This window comes from Ctenopharyngodon idella, chromosome 12, assembly GCF_019924925.1.
Source record: "Ctenopharyngodon idella isolate HZGC_01 chromosome 12, HZGC01, whole genome shotgun sequence".
Taxonomy (NCBI): domain Eukaryota; kingdom Metazoa; phylum Chordata; class Actinopteri; order Cypriniformes; family Xenocyprididae; genus Ctenopharyngodon; species Ctenopharyngodon idella.
Window position 1 is genome coordinate 16,052,017 of NC_067231.1, and position 13,527 is coordinate 16,065,543.

The 13,527-nt window shown below is 36.4% G+C and overlaps 1 protein-coding gene across 1 annotated transcript in view; it reads right to left on the reverse strand.

Annotated features, from left to right (window-relative positions):
* Window positions 1-4,557: 4,557 nt before the first annotated feature.
* Window positions 4,558-13,527, reverse strand: part of mkxa (mohawk homeobox a) — a 33,468-nt gene continuing 24,498 nt past the window's right edge. The window contains exons 6-7 of the mRNA XM_051914232.1: window positions 7,872-7,905; window positions 4,558-6,658 (exon numbers count right to left, since the gene is read on the reverse strand). Coding sequence (XP_051770192.1) covers window positions 6,466-6,658; window positions 7,872-7,905 — 227 coding nt within the window. The 3' untranslated portion in view covers window positions 4,558-6,465. The remainder of the gene's footprint in view (window positions 6,659-7,871; window positions 7,906-13,527) is intronic.

Consider the following 13,527-nt stretch of genomic DNA (forward strand, 5'->3'; position numbering starts at 1 on the left):
ACCGACAGCCAGAAATGTACCTTTAACTATATTGGATAACATTTAGCATTATCATTACTATCATTAATAAATACTACTACAACTACTACTACTACTAATACTAATTAATTAAGTTAATAAAAAAAAATTGCAGGGAATTAAAATATCTCAGATTGCATTTTTTTTTTTTTTTTTTTTACTTTTGTTGCTGTTTTCCAACATTAGGACAATTTAAACATTGGACAAAAACATGACCCCCATATATATATGGGGGTCATGTTTTTGTCCAAAGGCCTTAATAATAATAAAAAACAAAGATATGACATCCAAAGTATGTAAGGTAGTACAGATAGATCTCTTATTGAATCCAAAAGGTTTTAATTATATTTTGCTACATATAAAGGTATTTTAAAGATTATGAAGTGTCAAAGGGTCATTCGGTTTAACCAAAGGCCAATACGGCCATTTCATTTGTGATTAAAATATATTAAAATGTAATAAATGTATATATTTTTATTCTGGCATGATTTTATAACATCATATATCAACATAGTGCAAAATGGTATTAAAATGATGTGTATAAGTTGTTACTTTGTTATAAGAATGTACGGAAAAATGAATTTCATTGGTGTCATTAGGAGTAACCAATATAAAGGAACCATTTTGGATCAAGTCATGCTGTCAATATCATGTGACAGGATGTGACATCATTCAGAGACTTGCAAAGGACCACATGGTTGTGAAGCAAAGTAACAAACTCTCTCTTAACTATTTGAAAAATTCATGTTTTCACTTGCTCATGCGCATGTCCTGAAACATCAGGTCATTTGGTACAACCGCTATTAAACATTCCATGTACCGAATGACCTGGTGTTGTAATGTTGTAATATTTTAAAAACTTGTACTAAATATTAAATTTTTGATTTTCCTTTTGTTAGCTAGCTAGTTAGATATCAGCCTGTTAGCATTGTTTGAAAATATCGTCATTCAGTATAACCAAAAGTGTAATCGGTGAAACCGAGATTTTGGTTAAACCGAATGACTTTTTGGTGATAGACAAAATTTATCTATCACATCTATCTATTTAAAAAAAAAAAAAAAAAAAAAAAGGCAAAAGCATTGTTAATTTATTATAAAAACCACATAATCTCATTAACACTTAATAAAACTTCCAAATTAATTATATCTCCATTATGTGTTTTTTTTTTTTTTTTTTTTTTGTCAATGACAATATTTCTCAGAAATTAATCACTCAATCAATAAATAACATTTTTTAGGAACTGAAAAAAAAAGATTAGTTTTTCTATTAATTGGTTTAACAAAGTGAAATCTTTTCTTATGACGTGGCTCAGTTTTAAAGTGGTGTTCTTTTCTTTTTTTGGTGCACAACACATTCAGTGCAAGTGGAAATTCCAGCAATGTCTCTGATTAATCCCTTTTCCGTAAAACTCCTCTTGTTATGTGTCTTCACAGAGCGCTACACAAAGCAGCATATTGTGCATTTGTGTTTTAATAACACTTTTAAAACCACTGATTTTCTCTGTTGATGTTTCTGGTGGTTTCTTGGAGGTTCACTGAATTAAAGACAGGAAATGTTTTGAGCACCTCAGGTTAGCGCACTGAAGTACGGCTGCAGAAACACGCTTGCCTTCGTGCTGCTCTGAAGAGTGAAGTGTAAGCCAGAATAAAGGAAAGAGAGAGATTCCTTGAAACATCTGTGAATCTGGAAGAAAGATAAAAATTACAGGAAAACAATGCCAACTACCACCTTCTGCTCTGAAATGAAAAAAAAAAAAAGATTTTAATCCATTAGGAAACAATGCAATAGATCAAACTTATTATCTGTGACTCAGACTGTTTGCACCATTTATGCACATAAAAGATATTAAAGAAATCTTAGAACATATTAAATGTCTAAACTTTATCAAGCTCTGGTTAAGGGAAAAAATCTATTCTGCCTTTGAAAAATTATCCTGGAAATCCTATTGATTCCTGAGGTTGGTAAGTTTTTTTTTTTTGTTTTGTTTTTTTTTTTGTTTAATGTTTTGGAAAGAAGTCTCTTCTGCTCACCAAGGCCGCATTTATTTGATTAAAAATACAGTAAAACATTAATATTGTGAAACACTGTTCTCCTCATTTGTAAGTCGTCTGCTAAATGACTAAATGTAAATGTAAAAATGATTACAATTGTTTTCTATTTGAATATATTTTAAAATGTAATTTATTCCTTTGATGGCAAAGCTGAATTTTCAGCATCATTACTCCAGTCTTCAGTGTCACATGATCCTTCAGAAATCATTCTAATATGATGATTTGATAATAATACAAAATGTTTCTTGAGCACCAATGTTGAAAACAGTTGTGCTGCTTAATATTTTTGTGGAAACCGTAATATATTTTTTCAGGATTCTTTGATTAATAGAACGTTCAAAAGAACAGCATTTAATGAATTAGAAATCATAATTTGCAACATTACAGTAGCATTTACAGTCACTTTTTGATCAATTTAATGCATCCTTGCTGAATAAATGCATTGATTTCTTTCAAAAATAAATCCTACTGACTACAAACTTTTGAACATTATTATTTTAACGATCTATTTTCATTATATGTAATAAATATGACAAAATATGTAAGAAATGTAATGTCACATAAACATACAACATTTATAATCATTATTGGGTTCAAATAGTATCTGACCCAGTGGCTAATCAGTGCTCAGATTCTGGACTACGTATCCAGCATATGTCCATATAGGCAATTGATAATTAATGGACCAACAGACCATTTAGGCAAGGTACCTAATTATTCCAATATGGGGCATGGGTCAAATTTCTTCATCTGACTGAAGTACTTTTCCCTGTTTAAATGATTTTGGAAATTCTTTGTGCTCAGTTTGTGTGTGTGTATGTGTGTGTGTGTGTGTGTGTAGTTTTTTGACAGTATCTTGGACCCTGTGTCTGATGAGAAGGGTGGAGGGACGTCTGGAGTGTGTCACACGGCTGGCCAGCCCAGCATCCCAACCTGTTCAGCTAGATAATGGGTGAGATCCACAAAAACCTGCTCAAACATTTGAACAAATGGCCTCGATGGAAATTTCTGCTCAGAGCGCCGGTCTTTGCCAGTCTGCTTAGAGAGAAACAGGAGAAGAGAGGAGAGACAATAGTAGGACAGAGAGAGCTGAAGAGAGACAAGGGGACTTGATTTATGCTAGTGCCCTTTTGGAGCTATCATGAGATGATGATATGATCTGAAAGCATAGAACCACATTTTTCTCTCTCTCTCTCTCTCTCTCTCTCTCTCTCTCTCTCTCTCTCTCATATATATAATACTGCATGACTGCCAGGCCAAGCAGCATGCTACCAATAAACGTGAAAGAGGGATGCTGGAGAAAGATGAGGAGTAGATGAGTGAGATAAGATTAGAGTCTAAACAGTTAGGAAATCTTGGTGACTGTGTGTTTTGATTCATGTTTCATTCATTGTTTTGATATTCTTTCTCTTCTGTTGATGTTGTTTTGTAAGTCTTTTCAAACTGTTCTTTGGCAGCCGAGTTAGTATTTGTGTGTGGGCATTGAATGTGGCCACAAAAAGTATTTCGACACTAAATTCCCACTTTGTATTAAGATGTATGAATGTCTGTGCATTGTCTATATGTCCCATATAGAACAAAATATTGAGCTAAATGACATTTTCTTTTAGAAAGTACACTTTTAATGCAAAATATTCTGCAAAAAGATTATTAGGTTTCAGATTATAAAACTATATAGACTACATATAGACTTCAAACAATGACATTTAGACATTTTTGGTGACTTTAGTGCCCAAATAAGTTTTGGGGACACTGTATGTGTTTGGGAGAGTGTATTTGGATAGATGCTGAGAAAATGCAGAAAATAGGCTTTCATATTTCCAGCCTGATGCTGTTGACAGGGTTCATGGAAACGCACATTAATGCTTCAGTTTTGTGTCTTAGATTAATACAGCAGAGGTCTTAACTTGTTTAGCTAAATGCGCAGCTTCATGACTCTTTGTGCTGTACACAGTCAATACCACAGTGAGCACCAATGCGTCCGTTCCCAGCATTTGTTCAGGATTAAACCCTTAAGGAAAGACAAGATCACAGAGAACTCCATTCTCATCATCCATTTCCAGCTCTGTTTGTGCAGTGCGGTGTCTTTGTATTTACTGGGCTGAAACCAGCGTGAAGGCAAACAAGGTCTCTGCCTCTGGCAAAGTTAACATGACCGCTTTCAAAAAGATGCAGAGGCTAAAAAAGAAAAGAGAAGCTTGTCATCTGAACTCAGGTCAAACCACAGAGACAAATTAGTGAAATTTCATTTGTCTGCCTCAATGCTGTGTGAATTATTCATCGCAAGTTGGCCCTAAAACATTTCTGTTTGGAATTTATTCATTTTAAACTCAAGAAAAACTCATGTTTATTCATAAAGAAACTGAAGTTAAAATGCAAATGGAGACCCTGTTTAAATGTTAGCAATTAAATCTCTGATCAGTTTTATCTGAAGAAAGATTTGGTGCAGAACTGCAAACTTTAATGATGAAACGCCAAGCAACATCATATCATCAAAAAATGTTTTATTTAATGTTCCTTTGAAGTAAACAAGGTTCCTGGCATAAAACTGAACATTAAAAGAAAATCAGAGAATAAATGAGATATTATGCATTCCTTCATTGGACAAACATCCAGTCTCTATAAAATAAAAAAAAAAGAATATAACTTAACAATAAAAAATCAGACTATTATTACAAGTTTTTTACAGTCTTTAATCATTTCAAATGTTCTAAAGTGTGCACAAAATAACTGTTTGTCTGTCAGCATCCTTTTGAGCAGAGTGTGCAAGGGGAAAAAAAACAAAACAGGTTGATACTTTCTCTTCTCTTTGTTCACTGCAAAGGCCAAAAGAGATTCACATGAGATTTGAATGGATTAGAGAAAAAAAATGAAAGGAATGAGATTTCAAAAGCAGATCAGATCATACATTTTTCCCAGTTTTGTTAGAAAATTTACTAAAAATGTGCTACACTACTCTTTAGAGCAAGAAAACAGGACATAGTACCTATGAATTATAGTCTCAGTGGGTGTTTGTGAATATTATTTTTAATAATAATAAAAAAGGGGGAGGGGTCAGATAAGTGCATGCAGCTTTTTGAATAAGTTTCTTTGGCCTGTCTCACCACAAGCAGGTGGAGACTTTCCTCAAAAAACAAAACATAGGAAATCAACATAAGCAAATATTACTGCGCTCACTTCAAAAGTGGCGTTTTAATTGTCTAAATTGTGTACTTGGCATCCATAACTCTAATGCAAATAACATTTGCATTGAACATAGTTTCTTTCCATTCAGTCAATACAAGACTAACACAACTTGGTTTCATCAAAGGCAAAAACACTAACAAAAAGAGCTAAAACCTCAGGACAAACATGGCGATTGCAAACAAGTTTGAACGTTCACTGAATCAGAGATGTGGTAATACTGCAATGGTTTGTGTCTTTTTTTGTTTTTTATGGAAGTGTCTTTCAGACTTCTTGTAAACACTGATTTGAGAGTAATTCTAACCAGCTGAGAGAGAAAAGGGGGTAAAACACGACTGGCCAAATCATTTTCTGCTTCCACTAAGTATCTTGTTCTGAGCAGAAACGTGAGAAGGCAACCCGTTCGGTTTAGCACTGATAATGGATTACTAAATATCCCTTTGGGTCACAGTCCTCGTCTCAAACAGATACAGATGAAACCTTGAAGTCTGTCTCCCTCTCTTTCTCATTGTGTATCTGAGAAATGTGCATAACTCTGAGTTTATGAGAGGGAGCAGAGACTGTAAGGAAGAGTTTGAGTTTGATGTAGGCTGAGTGAACTTATCTCTCGGCTCACAGCTATTGTTGGCAGGTGACAGTTGAAGTTTTCAATTGTAGAGACAAAACAATGTCGTAGTCACAGCCACATGAGATATTAAGACAAAACATGCAGAAATGGCCTTAGGTGCATGTCTTTGTGACTTATGCTGATTTCATTTTAAGGTCAGCAGCTCTTGTCGGCTGTGAGAAGCAGAGAGAAGAGTGCGCTACACACTCCTCCGGTCATTTCAACCGTTTATTTCATTCAGAGAGGACACGAACTGTACATTCTCTCTAATCTCTCCTTGGAGATGCATGAAGGCACTTTGGTGCGATACAATACAAATTTCTGATTAATATCAAAATAAGTTAACATTGCAAAAGTGTCTCGTTCAGAAATACTGTCGCACTGACAGTTCATCAACACTTATCAAAAAAGTCTGTGCGAGCCAAAGGAAATGCACAAATCGGTGTGCTGCATTTCAGGGCACTTCATCGCACTCATAACAATAAAAACAGACGTACCAAAAAAATTCATTCTTTATCAGTACAACAAAGTAATAAACAATATTCAAAACAACAAGTGAATTCCAAAGGTAGAAGAGCAGGATCTTCTGCGTATGTGTGTGTGCATTAGTATTTGTGCAGGATAGGCACTTTAACAGTCTTGATTTCAGCTATGTGTGAGGATTTCTGGATGATGCAGCTGGTGGTGGCGGCGGTGGCCGCATCCTTGGGCTGAGCCAGGTTAGTTAGGGCCATGGCCGCGTTGATCTCCCTCCAGTATGTCTCGTCTTTCCTCTGTCCCTTCTCCTTCTGCATGCTTCTGTTAAAGTAAAAAAAAAAGTTATTGAAAGATGCTCACTGGCTGTATAGGAATCATTCTTACATACTAAAGTTTAAAAGTTTAGACACTTGACTAATGCTGCGTTCACGGCATGTTGTAATTACCGTAATTTTGAGATGATAACACATAATGTTCCACTTGGAGCTGTTCACATCCTCGGATTGGGAATTAGTTCATCCAAAAATTAAAATTATGTCATTAATTACTCATCGTTCCACACCATAAGACCTTCGTTCATCTTTGGAACACAAATTAAGATATTTTTGATGAAATCCGAGAGTTATTTGACTCCTCCATAGACAGCAATATAAGCGCCACTTTCAAGGTCCAGAAAGGTACTAAAGACATCGTTAAAACAGTCGACGTGACTGCAGTGGTTCAACCTTAATTTTATTAAGCGTCAAAAATACTTTTTGTGCGCAAAAACAAAACAAAAATAAAGATTTTTTCAAAAAAAAAAAAATCTTCTCTTCTGTGTCATTCTCATATGCTGTTTATGTCCAGCACTTCCAGGTTCTACGTCAGAACGGCGACTCATTATTGGCCGGCTCCTGCGTCAGCATCACACGTATGCGTCGTGCTGCTCATGTGTACAGCGTCTGCCAATACTGAGCCGGCATTCGGACGTAAACACGGAAGCCACAGTGTGCTTACTGCATCAACTGCGCAAGGATAATGACAGGGAAGAGATTGTTGAATAAAGTCGTTATTTTTGTTTTGTTTTTGCGCACAAAAATTATTCTTGTCACTTTATACAATTAAGGGTGAACCACTGCAGTCACGTCAACTGTTTTAACAATGTCTTTAGTACCTTTCTGGACCTTGAAAGTGGTGGTTATACTGCTGTCTATGGGAGAGTCATATACCTCTCGGATTCCATCAAAAATATCTTAATTTGTGTTCCAAAGATGAATGAAGGTCTTACTTGTGTGGAACGACATGAGGGTGAGTAATTAATGACAGAATCTTCATTTTTGGGTGAACTAACCCAAACTAAGCATTTCTATGGCACAACTATCGACACCTAAATGAATCTGCAGCGGTCAGGAAGCTCGAAGCTCTACGATGAGCTGAACGCTTTTTACAAATTGAAATCTCATAATTACGACATGGCTTGAACGCACTTTAAAATAATGTGAAAGGCTTGATTTTTTTTTTTTTTCATGTGCGTGTCAGTTCCAGTCATACGCACCTGTCACATTTATTTGATCCATGCTCCACAGTCTCTGTAAATACAAGCACAGGACAAAGCCAGCGTCAATAACAAAACACTGTATCTTAAAACTGACAGATGTGACAAGCAGGCAAATCATTGTAAGACAGTAAGTAAACATTCGGAGGACTTGTTTATGTGTAGATCTGTGCTACTTGTGTGAATGGAGAGAGATGCTTTACTAACTGAGACTGTAGAGGCTTGTTTCCATTTACTCTGTAAATGGTGGAATCTTCCATATCCAGATGCTTGGCACAATAATAATGTGTTATTTGTTAAATGCAGAGGTCAGCAACACACTTAAGGCTAATTACTTAATGGTAATCACCAGTTCCTCTACCACACACACACACACACACGTGTTTATACTGACAAATTATACATTTATGTATCTAACCAAAAACATATCGAACTGATTTATTTTAAAATGTTATGTTCGTGAATATAAAAATTAAATAATTGGCTTTTATATTATCATTATATGAAAACCACAATATTATATGAAAAATATTTATTTATATACTTATATTTTGCTGCCTGTTTTTTATGCTTTTCTCTAAAATTTTCAATAGACCCCCAGCACACTTTTGTATGAAAGCCCGTTTCTGCCACGGAATAAAACGGGAATTGCAACATTATTCTTGCAATTTTGACTTTATTTCTCACAATGTTTTCTCAGAATTGTTAGTTTATATCTCGCAATTTGGACTTTCTCAAAATTGCAAGTTTATAACAGACAATTCTGACTATTTCCTGCGATTCCGATATCACAAATGCATATTTCGTACAAGAAAATTTTAGTTGCTATGTTCCATTATATACAACTTGCTTTATTACATTCATATTAATGCACAAAATCACATTATATTCACACAATGAATATTTAATTCACTAAATGCATTTTGTGATCCATTCTGACACTTTCGTCCACAAAATTAGGCATTAGGCCTGGATAGGCCAGCGAGAGCATGTCCGATGCAACCAAGTGATTTTATTAAATATTCAGTTCAACAAAATAATCAATTCAATATTAAATCAATAATAAATCATAAGGCTATTAGTCTTGACTTGCAAGTACAAACTGCTCAAAATAACTATAGTAATGAAGTACTTTACATCTCTACATTCTCGCATCTCTTTTTTTTTCCCTCTTAATGCGCTCACCTAACCCTGCAATCTTGTAAAGAGATGTATGATATTATGCCAGGCTGATCTGTTACTGCACATGACAGTTATGGTTCAACATGTCTCACACGTTCATCTAGGATGACTTTTACAGGCGCTGAATCATTCTCTAAATCCAGATCCAGGGTGTCGTTTGTCCAGTGAATTAAACCTCATGGCTTTAGTCCGGATGTCTCGGTTCTCTCCCCTGAGGCAGCGCTTCTTATGCGTTCACCTCATCCCATCCCAAACCTTGTGCTCACACACACCCCTTGGATCCGGAACGGACATTGGAGTGCTGCCCAGACACCTGCAGGGCCAAACAGCACCTAATCATCCCCAACGGCTCGTCTGAGCCTGTGTTAAACTTGTTTTTCCTTAAAAACCTTTCACATGTGCGCTGAATGGCAACTGGGTGTTGAGGAATGGCCAGCAGTGGGCCAGTACTGCCTGAGGCTGGCGTGAGGCAGATTGAGAAATATCCTGTTGTGCTCAGCGTGTTCAGTAATAGTTTTACACGGCTGAGAATGAGCGTGTTAGTCTGAATAACAGTGAGCTTCCCTTCTCGATACTCACAGATGTGTTTGGGGTTCAATTAACCGAACCGGAGTGTGTGATTGCGAAACAAGTAGTTCATGTAAAGATGGAAAGATTAGAGATCCTCCGCCGGGAAATATTGCCTAATTCGTCCAGTCTGAGTTAGATTTCTGTTAATATCTTTCTGAATATTCCCATAATGTTCCTGTCACAATATTTAATGTCTTAGTGTCATCAGGTTCACTCAGCTAATGTCTTGTCAGGCACATGGGGCACATGTTGTCCTCGTATCAGTTTTCTCTTTCTGTATCTCTCTATATTTACAGGATATGGTTGTTGTGGTTGTCTGTTCTGTTCTAGATAAGCTCTCGCTCTCAGAGGGTTTGTGATTTGCTGTTCTCAGGGCACTTGATACAAACAACAAATCTAGATCTGTTTTTTGTCAGACGCAGGTATTCAATCCTTAGCTACACATGCCATTAAACCTTGAAATTATTACACTGTTTTTCCCTCCAGTATTCAGCTCTTCCAAGTTTGCTCTTTCCTCAGTCTCGTAACTGTCGGTTCTGTCTTGGACAAGTTCATTTATCTACGCTATAATAATAAATACAAACAATACGGACTGCTTAGAAACTGCTACTGTGAAAATTCGGGTTTGGTTTCCTAAAAATACCAGCTTCAGGACTGAATATGAATTTGATTTGGACACCATTCAGATAGTGTGATATAAAGCTGCTGCTTTTGTCTGACATTATTACCGCAGTGACAGTAGCTCAGTTTACTCTGTTGGCAGTTGTACGACTGGTTTCTACTAACAACCACTAGCTTAACAAAGACAACAACGTTCTCCCATTCCTCACTCCTAAATCATGGCTGGTAATGGTATCTAATCTTCTAAATAACATGAATCTCCTGATGGTTAGGAATAGAGGAAATGAAGGAGAGAGGGGGAAAGATGTGAATCCACTAGAATATAAGAGAGAATCAGACGAAAAAAAGAAATTCGAAAGTGAAGCGAAATGCACTATGTATGCAATGGTTTAATACACATCTTATATGATGAATGTTTTCAATTTCTGAATTAGAATTCAGTTGTATATTTTTTTGTAGTCAAACATGATGTAACCGGTGTAACTGTCGGGCGGTTTTAAAGGGTTAGTTCACCCAAAAATGGGAATTCTGTCATTAATTACTCACCCTCATGTCGTTCTACACCTGTAAGACCTTCGTTCATCTTCGGAACACCAATTATGATATTTTTGATGAAATCCGAGAGTTATATGACTCGTACATAGACCACAATATAACCACCACTTTCAAGGTTCAGAAAGGTACTGAAGACATTGTTAAAACAGTCGATGTGACTGCAGTGGTTAAACCTTAATTTTATGAAGTGACGAGAATACTTTTTGTGCGCAAAAACAAAACAAAAATAACGACTTTATTCAACAATTTTTCCTCTTTCCTGTCAGTCTGTTGGTGCAGTAAACGCATTGCAGAGCTTCGGTGTTTACACCCGAACACGTGCTCAGTATTCTTGACGCTTCATAACATTAAGGTTGAACCACTGCAGTCACGTCGACTTTTTTAACAATGTCTTTAGTACCTTTCTGGACCTTGAAAGTGGTGGTTATATTGCGGTCTATGTACAAGTCATATACCTCTCGTATTTCATCAAAAATATCTTAATTTATGTTCTGAAGATGAACGAAGGTCTTACGGGTGTGGAACGACATGAGGGTGAGTACTTAATGACAGAATTATCATTTTTGGGTGAACTAACCTTGTAATAAGGAAAAAAAACTGTTGTGAAACGAACCCCTAACCCTACCAATTGTAAAGGCCTTTCGACTATTACTTCGATCACAGCAATAGCAAACCACAATGATCAATTCCCGATAGACAAAATCAAGTCCCACGCTATATTTTTTTCTTGTTTCAGAGGCCGATTTACTCAGATATACGTCACAATAGGTAAGAAAAGGACTTTGTCAAAACTTCCATGTCAAAAAATTAGCTTGGTCAACATTCAAAATAGTCTGGATCAGTGTTCAACTGTGTTCCTCTGAAACCCTCCACCTCCCCCAGCTCCACCTGCCTAGATCTGCTATAGGAATTATGTACGTCTACTTGTGCAGCAGCAGCATATCTTACATGCTCACTGCAGCATGTCTGTGTATCTATTGGCAGTCACAGGTCCATACTTCGTCTGCATCAGCAGCAGCATGTGTAGCAGATCTAGCCCTATAAGACCAATACAACTACAACCTGACTCTCATGTTTTGATTTTTTTCTTCAGACATCCTTATTTGTCATTGACCTAAACAGAGAGAATGGTCACTGCTTTCTGCTGTCTGTCACTCATGCTGATATGATGTCTCCAGCAGTGCTAAGGGGGCTTGTCTGCACGCAGCATTAAGCCACCCTCTTTAGAGAGCAGACGGTGACTCCGCTCTCTCTCCCCCAGGAAAACACTCTGCTGAAAATTGGATGCAGACCTACTGCAATTTCCAAATGCTGCTGCCTAAAACATCTAAAACTTAGATTTTTAAAAACAATGTCTTTGCCAAAAAAATTATAAATCCTCTATAAATCAAACTGTGCTGCTAGTTACTATTTTTCTGGTGTTTTTTTTTTTATCCTCTTTTTTGCAGCATTTGCTACTAAACGAAATTTTGACATGGCTCTGTTAGCTGTGAGTTAGGGGACTTATGATGCACAATAAAACTGCTGTTAACGAGGCCTGATGGGTTGAAAATACTCCAGTACACTTACCATCACCACAGGGAACAGGAAGAGAAAGAAAGAAGTGCTAAAAAGAAGACTTCTATATCTCTGCCAGGTACAGATAGATCAGACCAGCAACACCTGCCACAGATGCATTGTGTCTGTGCACTACCCACTGCTGCACAAATCAACAGTTGCTGTCAATTAGCCAGACAAATAAATACACACACATAGTACTACATAATATACATATTACACACCGCTAAATCAATGATGACTAACTGATGAACAAGAAATATAAAACTGCTTAAAGAGATATTTAACCCGAAAATAAAATTCAGTTCAGTCATGGCAACTCTCTGAATAGTTTTAGAATGTTAATGAATAACTCAAGGCTATAACCATGTATTGAACATTGGGGGACCATGAATTTTTTTTGGGGAGGGACTTAAATAATAAAAAGATTGAAAGGGAATAATGAAAAAGAAAAAGAACGGTAAAAGTTCCTGGGGCCGTATTCACAAAACATTTTATCTTACCACTAAGAGTTCTCCTAAATAGCAGTAAAAGTTCTTAGCTAATAGTTTTCTCTTGAAAACCTATTCACAAATCTGCTGAGACAAACTTTTACTAAGGAATAGACTGAAGTCTTAAGCTAAGAGTAAGGGCGGGGTTGACCTCGTTGCTATGGAGTATGCACACAGTGATTGGCTGATGGGGGAGGAGCCTCTGTCAGCGATTTAATCATAGAAATATTGTAGAATGAGGTGTCATGTTTTCATATTAAAATAAAGGTTTTAAAATACAAATGTTGCCATATTCAAATAAATATTTTTTAATAAAAATGTTGCCACATTCAAATAAAGGTTTTAAAATGTAGGCTAAGTGTCACTTAATTGTCCGCCTCTTGGATGTCTGCATCTCAAGAGACTGCAGAATTCAAGCGACAAATTATGTTTTATAAACAAAGTTTGGGAGGAGCACAGTCAAACGGTCTTTCTAATCAGCATGAGAGGAGGAATATATACACAGACGAGAGCCGACTCGCCTATAGTTACTTTGACAGTTTTCATCGTAGATTCAAATCTATAAATCAAATCTATAAATCAAATGTATTGCATTTATGAAGAAAAAGTTCAGCACCTAAGGCTCTATCGCTATTGCCTCAATGGTGTACAGTGTCTTTGGGTGGATTTGGATTGTTTGT